Genomic DNA, 22,317 nt, shown 5'->3' with positions numbered 1-22,317 from the left:
AATGGCTAAAGTGGCATGAAAAGAAAAGTTGATGCCGAATGCCAGGGTTTCAACAAAAATTGGACTGCTAAGTATTTATTTACTGAAGTCGGAGTTAAGGCTGAGTGTTTAGTTTGCGGGGAGCACATCTTGTGGGCGCACTGCCTTTTGGCCTGGCCCTCTACAATATTTTCTGTTGTTCATGTGGCCCCATGGAAAAAATAATTGCCCACCCCTGAATACTACTCCAGTACTTAAATTCAAGTACAAATTTGATTGAGCAACTTTCACTATAGATGAGTAATATTTGATCAGTGAGCATCTATTATAGCCTATACTTTGACTCAAGTAATGGGGTTGAGTACTTTGTCCAAAACAGCTTGCACTTGCTTTTGGGTCCCAAAATAGCAATGATTCAAAGATAACATTTAATTCTTGCCTATCCAACTCTGGGCTGGATGGATAGAACAGAACCAGACAAAAACACTACAAATGAAAAGTCTGAGAAAAAACATGATTTTAATTGTATACAACACAATGCACAAATATACAAACAAATCTTTTAAATGTCTCAGCTCAGATGCTAGCTAATTTCAGAAGAAACCTTGTCATCAGAATACATGCTAGCAAAAGTCAAAACATACAAATAATAACATTGGCTGATAACAAAAAAATGCAAATATATACAGTAAAATAACCATTGCAGCCATAAGAAAGTTGCAAAATGACTCAACACGGTCTATAGCTAGCAAGCAAACTTCTTTGGTCCCTGTGCGTGTGCGCGTTCAAGTACTTAAGATGTGGAAGATTGTCAGAGAAATACTAAGAAACTTCAGTGATGATGGTGCGGGCAGACGAATGGTTCGTTATCTGGGAGTGGTTTGGCGTAGTCAGACGTCCAGTCTCTGAGAAACAGCTCCTCCGCTTGGCTACGCAGTGTGGCCTGGCCTGGCCTGACCTCTGACCCAGTCTGGTTCACCACCAGCCCCACTCCCGCTGTGTGGGTGAAATAGTTCTCAGACCAGTTGGATGTTCCTGCATTGATGAGACAAGAAACACCACAACCTGGTTTATGTTGGGAGACAAATTTATAAAGTATTGTATCGCAATGATAAACTGAGTAGTTGACATGTTAGTGCCACCAATTAGGGTACACCATTAAATGATGTATATAGACATAAATCACTATATATTTAGAACTGTACTTTGACCTCTTTTTTCTGTCTATACCAAATCTCTTTGCCAAAATAACCGATTTACAAGCTCAAAATGTGTTGGGACGTGTTTGTGAGCTTGTAGTTTTCTCATTTTAAGAAACAATTTGGAGATTCAAAGTAAACAAGTTTCAACAAAGCCAAAATCAGAGTATGTACAGTATAGCGTGTGCATGTAGTCATATTTTACCTATATAGAGAACTCTGTCGGTCACCATGTACTTAGCATGGTTGACTCGAGCAAACAGGATCTTACTCTGCTCTGCTGTTGATGGCACCACAAACACTCTCTGGACAAAACAAAGAAACAACAGATTGAAGTTAACACAGAGACCAATATTTTTTTTTTCCTTTTTTACCCTGTGTCACATTCCTACTCCATAAACCGCCATTTAGTTTGTGAATCCTGTCTGGATACTTCCTTTGCCTCCATTAGACATTTATTCCTGATAAAAAAATGCATAAAGGAAAAAAAGACACACATCCAAAGAGATAAGCCTGATTTTATTTTATACTTTCCCACAACCTTGTAGATCTGCTATTTTAGTCACGGCACACTGGCATACAACGGATAATAATGAGACACCAGAGACAGATATAGATAGATAATCCAACATACTACGTTGATGTTGCAGCTCAGTGGGGGTCTGTGGAGGACGAGCAGAGACTGGAGAAAGATGAACATGGAGTCTGAAGAATGCTGCCAGCAGCTCACCATCAACCTGACCTCCACACCTCTGGTACAGGCTGCTGACCGCAGGGCTGAATCTATAGCAGGCCAGAACCTGACGGCACAAAAGAACCACACCACCATCAATATATATCATTGTCTTCTCACAGCTTGGGCCATATAATGTACACAAACCATTTTCTTTCACAATTGTTCTACTTTTTGGCTTTATTTTTTTTCCACTTGTCATTAAAACATTACCAAATTATTCTGTGAATAATTGAGGCAATGTTACTTGAATGTCATTGCGTGTCAAATGAACATACAAATTCCTTTCATATACATTAACTTGTGTTTTCTTCAGGGACTATTCGTCAGCTAGACTTACAGTATTATCCAACCATACTTTAAAGTGCATTAAAACCAGGGGTGTAGTACTACCCCCCAAAAAGCAACTAAACTATAAGAGCACACTGGAGCTCAGCTCTGGCACCTTTTTTAAAATGGACAAAAGACACTTTTCAAATAAAACGAATAAACAATGACTGTATAAATGTATTAACAGTAATATTAACCTGTAGGCATATTTCTTTCGACTATAAACTGTCTAATTGTATCATTTTATAGGCTATTATATTCATGTTACCTATAACATGTCCTGTAGTAGCTGTTACATCTCAAACAATCTCAGTGTCCTTGCAGCCAAACCTTTAATAAATTGCACTGAGGTCATTTTCTGCATAACGGCAGAGTGCCAAACAGGATTCAGCCACCACATCAATCTAATTACCCCGATCTGCACAAAGTTATTTATTGATTGGTTATAGCCTTGATGTTCAACAAGTAACATGGGTAACATCTAATTCCTAATTAACAATATACTCCATCACATGACGTTGTTGCTTGCCAAAAACAAGAATTGACACATTGTCAATACATAAGCTGGTCACATTTGGGTTAAAAAGGCGGGGACGTTTAACAATGTAACCATAATGCTTTGAATGAGCGTGACAAAGTGAACATATAACTGACTGACTATATTGTGGGATGAAATCTGCAGTAGACGGCTGTGAATTGCTGTAAGTGGCAAAGTACCGGATTTGAAAAGTACTTTTGAAGTAAAAGTAAAAGTATTTTACCGTATGTTTCTGTGCAAAGCCAATAGAATTTGAAGGATATTAAATTGAAGTAGGACTGTCATCTAAGGGGTAGCCTACTGTCATTTTAAAAAGTAATCTTACAATACTAGTTAATATGTTTATGATGTCATTGTGAGAATGTGCTATAGTGTTGTAGTCGAGTCCACCTAAAGTGTCCAAGTCAAGTCCAAGTCCTAGGGGGTTCGAGTCCGTTTTGTCTTATTAAAAAAAAGGACAAACTAGAAGCAGTGCTCTTCCGAGCACAGGTCTCCACCAGGCCGTGCGTCCTGGTGGTGCTACTGTATAATAGGCCAATGTAAAAAGGGTGGCATATGTTCTTCACCTTAGATCTTTCATGGCAATCGGACGCTGCATGCATGATTTCAAGCATTGTGTTCCAAAAATGTGTTTTTCTAAAGTCTACCTGCTGGTGGCGCTATAACAGGACAATGTTAAAAAGGTAGCATTTGTTCCTTGACCTAGTGGGAATATGTGTGGCAAATGTCACGGTAATCGCAAGCTGCGTTGATGATTTGAGGCATTTTGTTCAAAAACGGAGCAATCCTGCAAACTTTGGAAGCTAATATTAGCCAATCAGGATGGAATGTGAAATATCAGACGGATTGGACTTGATCACATGACTATAGAGATACTGTGTACCGATTTGCATGATTTTTGGATAAAATCTCAAGGAGTAATATCCAAAAATGTGTTTTACATAAGTCAGGCCAAAGGTGGCGCTATAAAAGGCTGATGTGAAGAATGCAGGGCAAAGGTTTATCCTTAGCCTCTAGGGAGTGCGCTTACAAAGTTTGAAACTGATCGGTGGAGTTATAGGTAAAACCACAAATCGGGCTGTTATAGCGCCACCATGAGGCTGATAAAAAAAAAATTAAGTGGCATTTCTTCCTCGGCCTAGTGGGAACGTGTGTGCGCGATTTCATGATAATTGCACTTTGCGTTTGTGATTTGAGGCATTTTGTTCAAAACGGCTCAATCCCACAAACTTTGGAAGCCAATCTTAGCCAATCAGGATGGAATATGCAAAATCGGACAGATCCGTGTCGATCACATGACTGTCGAGATATTGCCTACCGATTTGTAGGATTTTTGGACAAAATCTGTAAGAGTAGTGCACAGAAATGTGTTTAGCAAACATCGGCCACTAGTTGGCGCTAGAAAAGGCCCATTTGAAAAATTTAGGGCAGAGGTTCTAGATTGGCATCCAGGGAATGTGTGTGCTCACTTTGGCAGCGACCGGCCCAACGGTGACTGAGATTTGGCGCTCACAAACTGCGAGGACGCACGGACGGACGGACGGACGGACGCACGGACGCACGCACGGACGGACACACGGACGGAGGGGAAAACATACTCTCCCCTCAGCCTTCGGCTGGTGGAGACAATAAGACTTGGACTTGGACTATATGTAGTACAATATCCCAAATCACAGACGATAATTATCCAGTCTAATATCATGATATGGATACAAAAATAATATGAATTAAAAAAGAATTATAGATTATAGGTCTACTACTGTAATCTATAACATTTTTAAACATTGCTGTTATAGCTGTGTCATTGTAATAAAGCTGCATGATTATGGCAAAACTTATATTATCAAACAAAATCTTATTTTAATATTTTTTAATAAAAGCTAAAATAAATAAATAAGGTTTCCCTATTCAAACACATAGCAGTACGTGCATGTCTGCATTTCATTGTTTAAGGTGAGAAATGTACCTTATGTCATTAGTCTGATGCCTTCAAGTATATGCAAAGCAAAAAAATACCCCATGTTACTGCTTCAAGTTGTTTTGATTCGTTTTAACCTCTCTACAGAGACTTACAATGTTACACTTCTCTCTATTGATCAGTGCACTTTAAAACGTTCGGGCGAGGCTTAACGAGTTGTAATAGGCTACACCTGGAAAGACAAAAAGAGAAAAGACGTCAATTCTTAATCCAGCGGTATGGGTGGATTAATGATCACAAAGGCTGTGTTTGGAATTGGAAGCTGTGTAGGCCTACTGTTTAAATAAGGACTTATTTATTTGGGAACACTGCAGGCTGCAGGTAAGAGGAAAGCAGACAGAGAGAGTTGTCTGTTGGCGAAAAAAGAACTTTTGGGAACTTGCTTGCTGCTGCTGCTGAGCGGAGGCAGTGGCGTCAGTTCAGAAAAAGGTAAGGTATGGCAACATGACTGGTGTCGCGCGCGTGCAAGACACCACTCATGTTGCCATACCTTAGCAACAAGCACGATGAAAAGTACATTTTTATTATTTCCCCCTGCAGCCAAGGTATGGCAGCTGCATACCCCTGCCATACCCAATTGACGCCCCTGAGCGGAGGGGCTCTGCGTGTGTGCCTGTGTGTGTGTGCGTGCGTGCGTGCGACTGTGTGTGCCTATCAGATGCGCATCAGATAATTCAGATATGCTCCAGCGCAACATTAATAGGCTATATATACCATTAAAACCAAAGTAATGAGCCTGTTTTGAAAATGTAGCAGAGTAAAAGTACAGATACTTGTGTTAAAATGTAACGGATAAAAGTAAAAAGGACAAATAACTACTCAGTAAAGTACAAAGTACTGAAAAAAGTACTTTGTTACAGTAACAAAGTATTTGTACTTCGTTACTTCCCATCTACATCTACAGTGCAGTATTGATACTTTTACGATACTTTTACTTAAGTAAAACATTTGAGTACTTTTTCCAACAGCTAATTTTCCCCATAGCCTGGAGGAGCGGTAACTGCTATTGGCCCAGTTCTTTCCCCCCATTGTCTAGAAGGGCACTCCTGGGGTACTGTCCTGCGATTGGCCATTAGCTCTACCATGTGACATGAATAGCCTATCCAGAAGAGGTAATCAATGGTCGTCAAAGAAAATGAGCTGATTACCGAAGCTGGTGGCCCAGCTTAATAACTCGACATGCAATGGATATGGCTGGGATGCCAAGACCTGCAAAAATCCCACAACAATCCTCTTGATATGCAGAGGCTTTTTTTTAACCCAGGATTCAAACCCTGAATGGTCTCCCGTGCGAACAAAAAAAATGTATACTGCTGAACTGAGATGGAAAGCCTGTTTGGGCAGGGGGAGATATTACTGATCTTCATACAATACATGTATCCCCGACTACCATCGTTCACCATTTCAGGGCTTGTCTAGTTTTTCTTCAAATACTCACTCAAATACTCGCTATGGGAGAGCACCCTCTGGCGTGAACACAGAAGCAATACACTCATATCCTCATATCTTCCCAGACGATACATTGGCAGGGAGCTGAAACATCACCTCACAGGGCAAAATCCCCAGCGCCAAAATCGATTGGCCCCAGCAAGAGGATGAGTCGGACTCAGATGAAGACTGCATCTTCGATGGGCTCGGTACAGCTGTGAAGAGGCCTGCCAGACAGCTAATACCACTAATGCACTGACAGCACGGTCAAGCAAGCAACGCTTCCTGGGAGAAGCCTCTCTACAACCTCAATACTGCCCACAAGCACCTTGGCTACGCGGAAATAAGGGACAGGGGTTTCGAGTCCCTCCCTGATGCCTGACAGTGTCACAGGTTACTTGGAAACCCATTCCCGACGACCTTTTCTGCATGTCACTCCCCATTTCTCTTCCCATTTCCTGTCAGTTTCCTATCAATAAAGGCATAAAAGGCCAATAACAAATCTTTTAAAAAAAAGTGTGTATACCTCTATATTTCCCTTGGAAACAAGGCTTTGCATTGTGCATCGTTAAACGCAATGATAACATAAATTGTGAGTGGAGTGCACCCTCTAACCTGAGCGGCTGTGTGTACTGAGATAAAGGCAGGTAATCCATCACAGAGATGTACACAGATTTCTGAGCGTCTGAGATCACAGACAAGATGGCGGCCAGATCGTCTGTTCGACCACGGGCAGAGATCTGGGGTGGCGCACTCTGATGGCAGACAAACAGAAAGGTAAATTGTTAGACAAGCAGGGTCCTGTTCCTGCTGTGCTGATTGTTTAAGTACACTGAGGCTGACGTATGCATTTGTGTGTACCAGTGGTTTTCAACATGTGGATCAGGACCCCCCGGGAGGGAGGGGGGTCTCCAGATGACAGTAAAGCGACAATTCAAAGACTTTTAATACCTTTTTAATACCTGGAAAATAAATGTTATTAACAAATTGTCATAAATATAAGCAAGGGGCAAGAATTGTGACGAATATCTAATCTACAAGCTTGTAGATCTCTATTTTAACAATATTTATCTGTCAAACTAAATGTAATGCTTCAACTGTGCTCGTCAGGGTTGGGGGTCCCCAGTTCAAATATGACTATTTTGGGGGTTCCCAAGTTCAAACATGATTATTTTTGGGGGGGTCACGGCCTGAAAAGGTTGAGAACCACTGTTCTATAACCACTGAACTCACAGACAGGTAGACACGAGCAGGCACTCCATTGAGCTTCAGCTGCAGGGGATGCAGGGAGCTGGACAGGGCAGACAAACGAGCAGGCCAGTAAGGTGGCAGGGAAGCGTTTTTCTCAGCGCCGATGCTCCAGTAGACCCCGAATATACGCAACGCGTCCTGTGCCAGGCAGCTGCAGTCCTCTATGGAGACTCCAACCTCCTTTACCTGGAATCAAAACAAAAAAGGAGTGAGATCTTTAACAGAATTGTTATTATTTATGATGGAACAGAATCTTAATACAATCTTTAAAAGTGATTACATGCATGGGCAGTCTTTTTTAGTTAAAAGTTAAATCATCCCTAGAGCAAATCAGTAGTTTATTGATTCAGTTCTACACCTTCAGAACCACCAGGGCTATAATCAAGACTTTAAAATACTGAAGTCATAACTAAGTTTAAGTCCCATGTATATAAAGAAAGGTCTAACATTGTTATCAGCTGGATATGAAGATAACAATTGTGCAGGTTCATAACTCATCTCATTTTAATTTAATTCAAAAGATCATGAAAATGTTCTAAAGTTACATATATAAAAAATGTATATAAACATCAGCAGTAGGCAGATGGCAGTGGGTGATTGAAGCCAGGTGTGCAACAGGAGAAGCCACAGTTTTCTACTGTGTTTGATGTGCTGTGCAGGTCAGCGTTCAGTGTATATTTTTTGGCGTTTTATGTTAACGATATAACACAGCTCTGGACATGTAATGACACACGTCAAACTATAGTCAACCCTGTAGTCCCTAAAGGTAAAGGCACTATAATGTCTGTATCGTAGTGGTAGCTATGGGCATTAGGTCTGCTTCAGCTCGTCCCGAGGACCAAATCCCACCAGAGGCCTCTCTCCTGTGTCTTCGCTACACTGCCAGGGGCTACATTTACACTTGATTATTAATGACCTCCTGAGACGGTTTGGGTGATCAATCTTCAGAATCTTCAGATCTCCTTAGGTGCATTTATTATTTCATGTGCACTGCCAGATACCAATTCCATCATGGATACATGGGCATGCCAGTGTGTGTAGAGTTCTGACAGTACCTGGCTGAGGGAACGCCAGTCCATGTTGGCGCTGCCCAGGTACATGTGTTTCTGATCCACCACCCACAGTTTGGTGTGAATGATTCCTCCCGTTACTGACCCTAGATCCACCTCCCTCACATCAGCACCTGAGACAGAATAAGAACAAAAACAATGTTTTCTGAAAGTTAAAAAACAATATCCATGTACACCTGATTGTTGCAGATACAAAGAGTAAAATGAACATGGAACAGAGACAACCAATTATAACCAATTTATTTGACTAATGTTTCGACCAAATGCCTTTGTCAGAATGATAAGTTGGTTTATATGGAAGCTGCAGTGTTGCATTTAGTATGTCCACAAAACATTATAGATGATTGAAAATGATTATAGTAGGGGTGCCCACTGGCCTTCTGGTCCGGGTTCATACCACTTAGGCATTGCCACATAGGCATGGATGCCTGACGGCGTTGCCGGTTCGATTCCCGATCCGGACGACGTTTGCCCCATCTCTCCCCCATTTCCTGTCAGTTTACTGTCCTATCAATAAAGGCATAAAAAGACGACCCCCCCCCCCCCCCCCCAAAAAAAAAGAAAAAAAAGGAAAGAAAGAAAATGTAGCCTGGTTCCAGCCCATAGACCTCACCCACTCTCAGAGTGGACTGTTTCTCTGGTCTGGAGCAGAGTAAATGAATCGGCAGTTTAGCAACCCAAAATTTCGGCTTTCCAATGAGTGCGGGTGGGTCTAACGAATATCCAATCCGCGCAGCAGTTGAAACGATTCAAACGAAGTTCACACACACATGCGCGCACGCTGATTTCACCAAGCTGTTAATGTTGATTACATGATCTGGTCGCAGTTCTGTGTGGAAGCAGTCACTGGCACAGACATACACACACAGTACACACACGCCGCGACCGTGCGTCGCGATCACTCGCGCGCGGGCGCACAAAAGTCCCTCCCCCGTAAATCGTTCAGACGGGGCACAGTGTCAGGCTCAAACGTCAGCTGAGTCTGAAATCAGGCTAAAGAAAATGATTAAAGTAGCATCATTCTATACCCGTTCCAGCCAGCTGTTGTGTGTCCTGCATTGAGCTCTGAGGCGAGTTGACGGCGATCCGAAGATCCACTCCTCTGTTCTCCAGATGCATCAGCTTCTCAAACACCTCCCTCCCCTGGAGAAAATCAAATAACTGTTCACATACAGACACTTTCACCTGCTAGGCCGTCATAATACAACCTTTAATTCTATTTCATCTAAAAGGGGAGTCTGAAAAGTGCTTTACAAGATATTCAATTTAATAAAACACAGATCATATGAGAGGATTTGTTAAAGAAGAAATAAACCATAATTGACTTAAATCAAAGGAATATATTTAAAACAATGAATATTGCTTTAACATTTCTCTATTTGGCTGGCACTAGAAAAGGGTTGAGAAAGAACTATTCAGTACGTTTCCTATGAATATTAAGACCTACAACAAACAGCTTGAAATGTTATTCTCAAATGGTTCAAACACTACTTCATACTACTTCATTGAGAGGGTTTATATTGATGTAACACAGTTTATGGGTCTAATTGTATTGTTTGGTAAATTTAAACACCAGCATTTTCAGAACAAATGTTTCAGTAGGCCTATTGCCTCCATCTCAGGTAATTCATACATATGCAGTTTCTACTAGTAAATTCAGGTTCTCAGGAAAATCATCACTTATTAATTGATGATTGTTAGATAAGGGGAACCACATATTGATTAGCAACACAATTCCTTAAAGGAGAGAACCACCCATTTTCACATTTTCATATATATTGATTGACAACGTTGTTGACCATCTTTACAATACAAACCCCCAAATCAATCCTTGAGGGAGGGGGGGGGGGTATATTAAGGTATAAAGGTATATTAATGACAATGGGTGGTTCTCCCCTTAAACATTTGCTTTCCTAATCTAGAACTATTAAGTCGTGCTGTGTTGTTGACCTGGGAGTCTGTAGCTTCAGGAAGGCCCTGGTCGCTGCCTCTGAGGGTGAAGTAGAAAGCAGCGATGTCGACAGACCGGTTGGCTTGTTCCAACAGACTGAGCCATCCAGACGACACACTAGGCAGGGCGGGAGACGGCAAGGACGGGTACAAACCTACAGGCATACTCTCCAGCAGATGCACTCTGGATAATGATGCACAGACACACACAGGCAGCAATGTTTATTTATTTATTTTCACAATATTATATTGTTACATTGTTATACAATATATATATTATTATTAAATTAATTGTGTTTTTCATGAAAAGGATGAGAGGAAATGGTGTGTGAAATAATTATGATTAGATGCAAATCTTTGTCTCCAGACAAAAAATAAAGGGGTAAAATAAACAGTTTTTGTAGACGAAATTCCAGGCCTGGTCGATACTGATATGAAAATAGTATACGCAATATGCCAATATATCAGACTAGGGGTGGGCGATATGGCGATAATTATCGTCTCGACGATACAGCTTTGCCACGATATGCCTTTTCAGATTATCGTTTCTCTCGTGATACAAACAGTCATACAGAAAAGGCTCTGGATACAGCGAGTGCACGTTCTATGAGTCGCTGCTCTATTGCTTAATTTATACTTCTATAGTACGGTGGTGTAATTCACCAAAAAGAACAGATCTACAAGCTAACAACGTGTCGCGGCTCAACGTGTCATATGCAGGGGTTAAAGCAAAAAAAAATCCCAAGACGGAAATTTATTTTCCAACTAGTAAATATTTTGAGGTAAAAGATGTTAATTGTTTAATCAAAAATCAAAATGTTATCATTAAAAAAATCATAGATTAGGATATCTATCTTTCTATATGCAGCATAACAATGAATAGATTATCAATAGAATATCTGTGTGGGTCTAATAATCATAATAAACCTAAAAACTCGCATAAAACAGTATTGTGATAATATTGTGTATCGTGATACTGCATGAAGAGTATCGTGATAATGTTTTTTTCCCAGTATCGCCCACCCCTATATCAGACTATCACTACAATAAATGCATAGGATTTTGACATGACAATAATGGTGCATGTACAACAACAACACACGATGAGTGGAGACAAGAACATCTTAGTCTCTCACCGGCAGTCTGTGCTGCAGGGCTCCTCCACCACACCCAAGCCTTCCAGCCAGTGCAGTTCCAGCTGCGCCAGGAGTTGTTCCACAGACCTGGGCAGACCGTACTGCCACACATGCAGCCCAAGCCCCCCCAGCAGGAGCAGAGTGGTGGGCAAGAGGCAGAACATGGCAAAACTGGAGCATGTTGATCTCTGACAAAATGTGTGGGAGGGGGACAAAAAAATAGAAATTAGACGCTTGTTCACAGATCAACATTGTTTAACTTTACAGTAATAATGATGCATTAAGTAGGTAGCCTTGGGATCCAACGGTTCCTGAGTCATGTGGCCCATAAAAGCAGGAGTCCATCTCCTATTTCTCTAGAAATGACATATCACCTGATGTACAAGTACACACCCTGGACATGATGCTAGTATGTCACAGGGACTTACCCCCAATCCAACCCTTGATGCCAAGTGCCAAGTATGGAGGCACATTGGTAGGGCTGTCACAATTATTACATAATCGTCTAATCGTGATTATTTGACATAATCGTGATTATTTTTCATAATCGTCATAATCGTTTCCATGTTGAAAAATGTTCATATATTTTTAAGAAAGACAAAAATAGTGGAAATAGCAGATCTACAAGCTCACAACGCGTCGCATCGCGACGCGTTGTGAGCTTGTAGATCGGCTATTTCTACTATCAATGTTCTTTTTTAAGTATAAAGTTGTAAAAATGTCAGTCATTTCTTTGTATATTTAGGTCATGTGTCATATCTACCATGTGCAACTTCAAAGCCTAAAAGCCAAACAGAAATGTAATTGTCAACGACAAAAACACAATTAAATCGTTAATCGCAATTATTTGAGAGAAAATTAATCGTCATGTAAAATCTCATAATCGTGACATCCCTACACATTGGGTACCATTTTTTTTGTCTTTGATATGACTCGGCCAGGAATTAAACCCTGACCTCTCAATCTCATGGCAGACACTCTAAAAACAAGACCACACTGAGTAAGGTCATGTATGCCATAATAAATATGTTAATTGTGTTATGGATGGGCTTCTTTAAGGACACGTTCATGCTTTTGACATGCATTTCATTTAATTGTTGATGATTAGTTCTGTTGTTGAAAATCCATAGACAGAAAATCTACCTTTCTCTGCGTTCCTACAATTCCCATGATGCATTTCACACAATTCACATGCAAACATTGGGCAAGCCAAGCACAAACATTTGGTCTACCGTATATGGCCATCGCTACATCAACCTAATTCCTATTGTCTGAACTAGGTAATCATTTAAAAAACCTTTACTATTTGGGTTGTAGTTATGAGATCTACCTCGGTGACATCACATCACTGAAGTCAACTTTTGGCACAACCTCAGCAGTGCTTCAGAGAGTCACAGAAGACTGCTCAGTTTTTGGGTGAATATTGAACATTAACCTTACAACTGATATACAGTGATAATATTGAAAACATAGTATCCAGATGTAAAGAAACTAACAAACCAAAATAATTGACATGGTGAGAAAACTTGATTACTAGTACCAACCAAACCATGGAACCAGGTTATTGGAATTAGTTACCGAAATGCACCTCACCTCAATGCTTTAACCGACTCGTTGCCATAGCGCAATTATTCCCAGTTATCATGGTAAAATAAATACATGTAAATACAGGCTATTGGAATTTGATTCATGGGCGTGTAACATTCCACAGTCAGGGCAGGGTGAAGTCAGTTCCATTTCACACCAGTGACTTCATCTGATCGCTACACAGCCATGTGAAGGAGCCTGCCAACTGAGCCCAGTACCAATAAGTCCATAAAAGACTATGACCTGTAAAAGAACACCAGATTCAATCTTTCTGGGGAATAACCATGCTCATAAGATTTGGGAGAAATCAAAGCAAGACATGACCTCGGCAACATTCTTCCACTTGTTGAAAATACTGCCAAAAGTAACTGAAATAAAGTCTTCTTATAAAACTAAAGTGGGGAAAAAAGCATTTTGGACTACAAACAATATTTCAAGTTTTCCCCAAGTCAGACTGTAGTTGACTGTAGCTATGGTAGAACAGCAGAAACTCACCTTTTCTGAGCGCTTCGCTTTAGTCTTGGCTGGTTTTCGGGTTACTGTTGCAGTAGTGGGTTCATCTGTATCAGGGATCCGCTCTGCAGGAGCTGAGGACACTGCCGGAACAGTCTCCTGTTCGGTGTATGATTTATCATCATGGTAACCGTTTGCTTCCTCTGACTCACTGACTGTCAGAACACCAGACTCCACAGCAGCTGGATCGTCCACACACTGTATGTCTGATGACGAGTCGTTGTCATCTTCTTCAATATCCAGAATAGGTTTAATCAGCTCTGACTCCCACGGAGGCTCTTCATCTGCGATGGAGGTCACCAGGTCGGCGTCCCTGGCCTCACCCTCATCACCAGTGGTGGCGCACTCTCCGTCAATGACGCTTTCACCAACCTCACTCTCCCTTGTCACCTCACTCTCCCTCGTTCCTTCTGCGGGCTCTTCCTGTACTGTCAGACTGCAGGGGCCCTCGTCCGAGAGGTGAGGTGTTGTGTGGTCCTCCGGACTGACATTGGTTTTTCCCTCTGATGTCTGAAGTGCTGGTTCTGCTCTGAGGGCAGGTCTAGCTGTGACAAACACATTCTGCTGCTCTGACTCCTCCATAGAGCTGTATGGCTGATGACTGATGCCTGACAGGAGGCTCTGTGGAGGCAACTCGGCGGTAGCTTGCTCTCCCCCACTGACAACAGAACTGAGAGAGATTTTGGGGACTCGCGCTGATGGCAGAGGAAGGGCCGTTTCTCGACTGACGCTGGGGAGCATGGTTTTAGGGGCCTCCCCGCCATCAGGTGCGAGGCTGATGCCATCTCTTTTGGAGAGAATAGATTCTGTGCTGTGAACGACAGTGGGACGTTTTTTGGTCAAGGTGCTTAGAGTAGGGATCCGTGAGATGGGTTGCCTCCCTGAATAGGAAAAAATAGAAAAAATATTATTTTGGGTGATTTACACACAGTAAGCAATAATAAGCATGCATCATTTAGTTGAAACTTCTATCACGGCAATGGCGATTACAGACGCACTACACAAAGTCATGTTTTTTTAGTTTTTAAGCTATCTATGAAAATCCTGGTGTTTTTTGGCACTCCGCTTTTCTCTAAAGCATTAACAACATGAAATTCAGGTACTGCATTACTGTTAGCATCATCTGGGACACGCCAATCAAATCCATTTCCAAGGCTTGATTGACTAAAAATAGTTAGGCCAGTCAATCTAAGCAAAAAAAGGGCCTGACCCAAAAGAAATTGCAATAGTAATGGTTCAAGGTTTTTTATGATCCTTAGAGTCATCAAAAACACATGTTAAAAATCTTCCAAAATATTCTTAGTGGATCAAGGTGAATTCAGGGGGTTCACGTTTGGGTCCCTTCACTTACTATACAGGAAAAAAAGACCCCCTCCTCTTTAAGTAGCATGTGAGGGGTCTAACTAGGGGTTTTTCATAATTCTAATTCCATTCCAAGCATTTGTTTTGCACCAAAAACATTCCTCGGGCTAAAAACTGACCCCCAATACTATGGTTTAGTGATGAGTCATCACTTTTCTGGGGTCAGCTCAGTTTTGCTGTGTCCCTTTTTAGCCTGTGGAATGTTTTTCGTGCAAAACAAATGCTTGCAATGGATTCAGGATCATGAAGAACCCCTAGTAAGACCCCTCACATGCTACTTAAATAAGGATTTTTGGAGGGACCCAAACATGAACCCCCTGAATTCACCTTGATCCACTAAGAATATTTTGAAAGATTTTTAACATGTGTTTTGGATGACTCTAAGGATCATAAAAAACCTTGAACCATTACTATTGCAATTTCTTTTGGGTCAAACCTCAGATTGACTAGCCTAAGTGTATGCATAGCTGTACTCAGCCTCTGACTGGACAACAGACACCCATATAACAGCAAGAGTAGGATGCAGACTTGGTACTAGGAAGTAAACGCATGTGAAAGAATTTCTCAAAAGGGTCATTGATTGATTGATTTATATTTCAGACCAAGTTTGGATGTGTGAACTGCAACTTTAAGCAATTTGTGTATTGTGTCTTGGGATGGTACTCAAGTCTTTTGCTTTCATCTCCCCATAGCCCATTGACTGGATCATCTTACAGTCTTTGGCTTCTTCCTATTCCCCCTATACTTTAGCCTTGCCATTCAGCTTTCCTCACAAGCTCTCCAATCAAGGTTATGCTGCTGATGACACTTAACTGTTTCTCCGTCCCTCCCCCTGCCACACAGTTTGAAGAGTACATCACTGACTGAGCATGCCTGATGTCATCTTACAGTCGACACTTTCCACCACCTGAAGCTCAACCCAGAAGATTGAGCTTCTCTTCTTCCTTTTTTAAATAAATATTTTTGGGATTTTCTGCCTTTATTGATAGTACACAGTGGAGATAGACAGGATACAGGAAGAGAGAGATGGGGAGTGGTCCTGGACAGTCAGGGGTCCTTCAAGGCACACATTTAAGCAATCATTCAGTCCTGTAGGTTTGCACCTGACAACAACCGGAGGATCAAACCCTTACTCACCAAGGAGTCCAAGCCTAGAGTGGAGCTCTAGGCTTGACTACACCCTCCTTTACAACTACAGTCTGAAAAGCCATATCTTCAGACTTGACCTAACAATCCATAATTTCTTGTATTACTTATTGTTGCCTATTTAAAAAGATTTTTATTAGTTTATTGTTCACACATGCTTCCTATCTTCATCTAAATAACACAGTACATTATTTAGATGGACATATGTTTGCTTGTCCACTACTGCACATGGTTTGCTTGTCCACAATTGAAAAATGTGTTGTTTACCTGGCATCCTATCCTAGTTGCCTTATCTTTACTTGACCATTTACTGTACCATGTTGCTTGTTTCTTTTTTCATAACCAAATGTTTATTTACTGTTATTTGTTGACCAGGGTTCATGCCTATTGTTCTGACTCATTGATTAAACAGATATTTTGTCTAGAACAAAGAATTTCCTGTCCAACCACGTTCTGAACATACCATACTAGTATACTTTGTAGCCATGTTGAAATGCAGGGATGCTTTTAGATGGCTATGAGTCATGACTATGTTGAAGAAAGGCACATTTCCCAGTAGGCAAATGGGTACATGTGTTTTTGTCACCAAGGTGACGGTATCACCGTGGTGATGAACCATGCATAACTATTTGCCTTCTGAGTCTGTTTCTCTGTAGTGTCACGTTATTCCACAATCTCTGAATGCTATATTAGTCTGGAATTACACCTCCCAAAAGCAAAGATGTAAGCCATGGGTATTCAACTGGCGGCCCGACCTTCCATGTGGCCCTTGGAGCAAAAAAAAAAAAAAAATCCTAAATCGTTTTTTTGGGGAGCTAGTGAAAGTTATACTGTAGGTATGGTTTGTGTGATATGAAATGTAAGCTTACCTATTAATCACAGTTGGCGGCTGGGACAGTTAGTCTGGCCCCCGGCCCCTTGGGTTTCTGACAATGTGGCCCCCTGAACAATTTTGTTGAATACCCCTGATGTAAGCCATCAAGATGTCATTTCTGTTCACCAAAATATATGTTAACCCATTTAGACCGGAGGCCAAATTTCAAAACGACTTCTAAATCCTAAACAAAGAAAATTGTAATGTTGCTATATAAATAGCAACATCTAAAATGACGGTTTGGATTCCCTCAATCTTAATGGGTTAAAATATATATTTGAATTTCTACTTCTCGTCTAAGCAGCAACTGCAAGCTATGCTTCCACTCATTTGATACAGTAGGACAAATTTACATGACTGCAAAGACAAACTGGAAGTGGGAGAGAGGCGGGGCATGCACTTCACCCACAAATAATTTTCTGCACTTCCGACTGTATGACGGATGCATTTGAAAATTGTGAGTCAACAGTCTGTCCTGAGAGACTAGTCTCTCTGTGTCTCATACAGTAACTAGGTCTGCTCCATTAGCATGCTGGCTCGTGCCCAGCAGCACATCACGCCTGTTATGTGCTAGGTCTGCACACCATTTAAAAGGCATCTCCAGATATGCCAGATTCCTCAATCAGTTATTCGGTGAAAGCAGCTCAATCACATGACCAAGGTCAAAGATACATTTAGGTTGAGAACACTGAAGAGGAAATAACATTCCCGGCTGCTTATATTCCCTGCTTGTTCCAAAACGATCACTGACACCGTTGCCTGTTGGGCATCTAAACTCGTTTTGTCAAACACCTCAGGCAGTGTTTATTCTCACAGAGTATTTTCTCACCTGGGTCTTTCCTCTCCATATCCTCCTCTAGTGGCAGTGGCACACGTTCCAATAAAACAGTACATGACCTTAGAGCCTGAGAAAAGATAGCTTTGGTAAACAGACAGTCGGACACTTGTGTATTTAAACAATTATTATTCATTTCAACCTCCCCCAGACCCTTCTTTGTGAATGCTTTTATTTTGCATTGCTTTTGCAACTGTTTTTCCCCCCCTGACGATATCTACTGCAAAGTACTGTGTTCTATCTGTCTGTCATTCAATGTTATATGAGTTAAAGAAAAGGATCTCAAAGGAAATAGGCTGCAAGGCTTACCCGAGTTTCCTTTTAGTTGTCCTTGTAACAGTGAACTGTACTGTCATGAAACTGCACCTTTCCCTATGCAAACTTCTAATAAATACTTAAATCAATCAATATATAAAGTAATGTTTTTTAAGCAGTAATAGTTAGGCTAGCCTAAATAAATTCATGAATACATTTTAGTACACTAAACCATTTCACAGCCACATCACACATTTGCACTATGTATAGCCTAAATCATAATCACAATTGTGTGTGACACTTAATTCTTTGTGTCATAGGTTTACAGGATATAAACACAAACACTGGCGCGTTTACATTTTCTCGTATTATTGTGTGGCTCCCTAAACATAAGCATGTCATTACACACCCACAGTCTACCACATGCAAACATTCACCTCATCATATGGGTTTCTTAGGCTCCAGTCCAAAGACGTGCACGGTATTTACTTCATTTTGTTTTATCTACTTGCTTCTAGTAGCAGCTAGAGAGGGCTCCTACCACTGTACTTGACGCCTCGTCGACTTCCTCTTCTGGCTGAGAAGGGCTCTCATCTCGCTGCAGCCTCTGGTTCTTCTGACTCTGCACAGACTCAGGATCTGAGTCATCTGACTCCTGCAGGGCGGATCAATTATTCACATTCTCACAGTCAGCAGGGGCTGGGCAATATCGAGTTCTTGAACATGACAGAGTACATTTGATTGAACAATGTAAACAATAAAAGCTATGTCAATGATTTACTGATGTTGCATCTTTTTTAAAGGGGCATTAAATGCACACAATTTAAAAAAGAAACGTTTTAGAAACCCCACCCCAGGATGGAACGATCACAATTTCAGTGATCGAAGTAACTACTGTAAGTACATTTACTTGAGTACTGTACTGATGTAAAATGTTGAGGTATTTGTACTTTACTTGAGTATTTCCAATTTTCAGTACTTTTACTTCTATTCCACTACATCTCAGAGGCAAACATTGTAGGCAGTAAAGTACAATTACAACTTACACAAAACATACATACATACTTTCTACTTTTTGTACATTTTGATACCAATCATTTTGTATTTTTAAAATGTTCAATTCATGGACTTTTACTTGTAACAGTATTTCTACATTGCGGTAGGCCTATTGATACTTTTAAGAGTGAGTACTTTTTCCATCACTGCGGTACAATACCGGGGACTGGCCGCGTGGGTGCAGACTGCCGAGTGAGCAATACCCAAATGCAAAACAAACAAATGCAAAGCAAACACATGCAAAACAAAGTTAACATCGATAACGTCATACTACCTAAACCAGCCATTCCTTGTCCATACCAGTAAAGGGATGGCAGCACATTATTACATAGGTACATTAGTAAGTAAGAAATATAAAACACACAGGCATTGTTGTAAATCTCTCTTACCATGATGTCTGAGGTGTGTTAAACCGTTACCTAGAAAGTAGCACCGGGTTGACTGGAGTCACTGGACACTACACCCACTCACAACCAATTAATAAACTGACTTATAATCTGGTAAAACAACGATAAATGTAATGGTAACTTATAATGTAGACTTCTCTAGCGGCAAATGGGGTTCATTAGAGCAATTCGTTTACGCAGAGTAGTTTTATATGTGCGGACTTATTTTTCTTCCACGCTGCCTGCGAGCTACGTGGCTGAGAAATCAGCGACTGAGTCCACGTCCCATAGCGCAGGGGGACGGCCGCGTCGTGATTGGCAGAGGTTGTCATGACAACAACTGGGCATTTGCAATACTGCAACGTTGAAATACTTTGTCAAAGTTACAAGTAGAAGTCCTGTATTAAAAATGAACTTGAGTAAAAGTACTAAAGTATTGGTATCAAAATGCACCAAAAGTCTTAAAGTACCAAAAGTAAAAGTACTCATTTATGCAGAATGTCCCATTTCAAGTTTTCAAATGCATCCAAATCTTTTGACTCCAAGTTTAAATACGGCTGAAGTGGTTAATTTATGTTTTGTAATAATAATCCAAATCTACAAAACTAGTTAATAGCTAGTGGAGTAAAACTACAATATTTGCCTCTGAGATGTAGTGAAGTATAAAGTACCGAAAATTGTACAGTACTTGAGTAAATGTACTTAGTTACTTTAAACCACTGTAAATAGCTTATTTGGGGGCCGGGGGGATTATGTGTTTCTCAAGCTAATCTGAGGACCCATCACCTAAACTCTAAGTACTAAGTAAGTAAGCGAATACTGTTATCCAAAACTATATATAATTGGAGAATAGCTACAACATTTCAAAGCTGTCTAACAACTTAACTGTGTGTACCGGTAATTGCATTTCCCCTTCAGTCTATTCTCGTCTAATCTAATCAGGGCCAGACTTACCATTGGGCAAGGGTGGGCACGTGCCCAGGGGCCTCGGGGGAAGGGGGGCCCCCGATTATTATTTTTTTTTTAAGATTTTGGACCCCAAAAAATTTAGTAGGCATGATCGTGATCGCGAAATTCCATGTTTAACCTCAATACCAACCCCATCTTTCAAACATGGCAGCCATGTTTTGTTTACATTTCAAGAAAACATAATGGCTGCTAGCTCATGAATGCCTGAACGGATTTTTTTGTTTGAAAGCTGTGAACAGTGTGCACACACGTGATGCATATGATCTAGGCATGGGCGTGCATGATCCGTGCACTATGAATTACATGGAAGTCTATGGAGGGAGGCGGTGTGGAACTTGGAAGCCATTTGAAAAGACCCTAAATGAGTTAATTTTATGATGAAATTTTAAAATATTGCAATCCAAATAAAGTGATATTTGTGTTTAGTTACAGTACATTTTGTTTTATTATGGTAATAACATTGAGAGCTTCTGCTCTGCTGGCCGCACTGCATGTAGCTGCCCTGAAAGCTTAGTGCAGTCTAAAGCTCGCCCACTCTATGTATCCGGTACTTTCCACACACATAGGCTACACACATGCACACAAACCCCACTTCTGTATCCGCTTTAGACCCTTCCAATGAGCCAATGAGGATACACAGTCAGATTATGCACGGGCCGGTCCGGAGGTGAGGTCACGGTGTGGTCAGGTGGACCGGAGGTGGAATTTTTGCGCGTGCACGGGGGCCTCTTTATTTCCCCTTGCCCAGGGGCCTCATGTCATATAAATCCGGGCCTGAATCTAATGGATAAACAAACTACCTTGTCTATTGTCCTCCTCTCCCCTGACAACCCAACCAGCCAATCACGTCGCGGCCGTCCCTCTGGGCTATGGGCTCTTGCCTCTACCTTTCCGTATGGCGAGGGCAAGAGGGAGGCGGAAAAGCTTTGCAATAAAAATAACCCAGTAGTGGCAGTGAGTGTAAAACCCACCTCCCAGTCCACATCATGGTCCGCATACGAGGTTCTGCCGGTCCGTTCCAGGCGGGTGGACCTCCGTATGTTCCTCCTACGTGATGATGCTGATGATGATGGTGGTGGTGGTGGTGAAGAAGATGATGATGCAGATGATGATGATGACGATGGTGGTGGTTGTGGTACTGTCCTGCTTCCTCGACTCTTTGATCGTAGGCTCATCGACATCTTCGCCTCAAGTAACCGTTACCTGATTTACAAGACACCATTTAGTTACTTTGTTACTATCGAATCATTGAAATTTGATTGATTGATTGATTTACTTTATTAGAAGTTTGCATGGGAAAAAGTACAGGACAGTACAGTTCACTGATACAAGGTTAACTAACAAAAGGGATAAATACCACAAGAAATGTATTTAGGCTTTGATGAGGTCCCTTTGTTCTCAATTCATACAAAGATAAATAATACATATTTCATAATGTAACTTGAATAGAGTGATAACAAGCTATGTCTGCGCGGGTAAAACGATAGATAACGAAGAGAAGTTTACCGATCTGGCAGAAAACTGTCCTCGACTTCAGACAGCAGCCGTCAGGCACATGTCGCAGGAAGGAAGCGTTTGTTTTTCAAACTTGCTGCAGCAAAAATAAACAAAAGATTGAAGAAACCGCGATTTCCTGTGCTCTCCTGATTGATTGGTGGATGGACCCGACGGACTCCTCCCACCGACGGCCTGAAATGACGTTACACCGAATTCAGTGACTTGTTTAAGTATGTCACCCCAGA

General features: G+C 41.3%; 2 protein-coding genes across 4 annotated transcripts in view; one reads left to right on the top strand and one right to left on the bottom strand.

Moving 5' to 3' along the window:
- The window catches only part of tmem265 (transmembrane protein 265), a gene marked incomplete at its 3' end in the record, with an annotated part of 435,019 nt that overhangs the window by 56,891 nt on the left and 355,811 nt on the right, over window positions 1–22,317 (top strand). The window lies entirely within an intron of this gene.
- On the bottom strand, window positions 480–22,159 carry pld7 (phospholipase D family, member 7). Of its 3 annotated transcripts, XM_080745399.1 has the most exons (14): window positions 22,082–22,159; window positions 21,547–21,778; window positions 18,706–18,819; window positions 17,904–17,979; window positions 13,675–14,573; window positions 11,593–11,780; window positions 10,457–10,640; window positions 9,535–9,649; window positions 8,492–8,619; window positions 7,419–7,622; window positions 6,801–6,940; window positions 1,813–1,978; window positions 1,384–1,483; window positions 480–1,014 (listed from the first exon to the last, which is right to left on the bottom strand). In XM_080745399.1, exons 2-14 carry the CDS (start codon window positions 21,754–21,756, stop codon window positions 812–814), a joined length of 2,727 nt encoding a protein of 908 aa, XP_080601525.1. In that variant the 5' UTR covers window positions 21,757–21,778; window positions 22,082–22,159; the 3' UTR covers window positions 480–811. The 3 variants fall into 3 exon arrangements, with proteins under 3 accessions (XP_080601525.1, XP_080601526.1, XP_080601527.1); XM_080745400.1 differs by lacking the exons at window positions 21,547–21,778; window positions 22,082–22,159 and adding an exon at window positions 19,610–19,812; XM_080745401.1 differs by lacking the exons at window positions 21,547–21,778; window positions 22,082–22,159 and adding an exon at window positions 19,610–19,637 and having other exon boundaries at window positions 18,602–18,819.

This window comes from Nannobrachium achirus, assembly GCF_963921795.1.
Source record: "Nannobrachium achirus genome assembly, chromosome: 17".
In the NCBI taxonomy this organism is placed as follows: domain Eukaryota; kingdom Metazoa; phylum Chordata; class Actinopteri; order Myctophiformes; family Myctophidae; genus Nannobrachium; species Nannobrachium achirus.
Note: the sequence above shows the minus strand (reverse complement) of the source record. Positions and strands in the feature narration are given on the sequence as shown.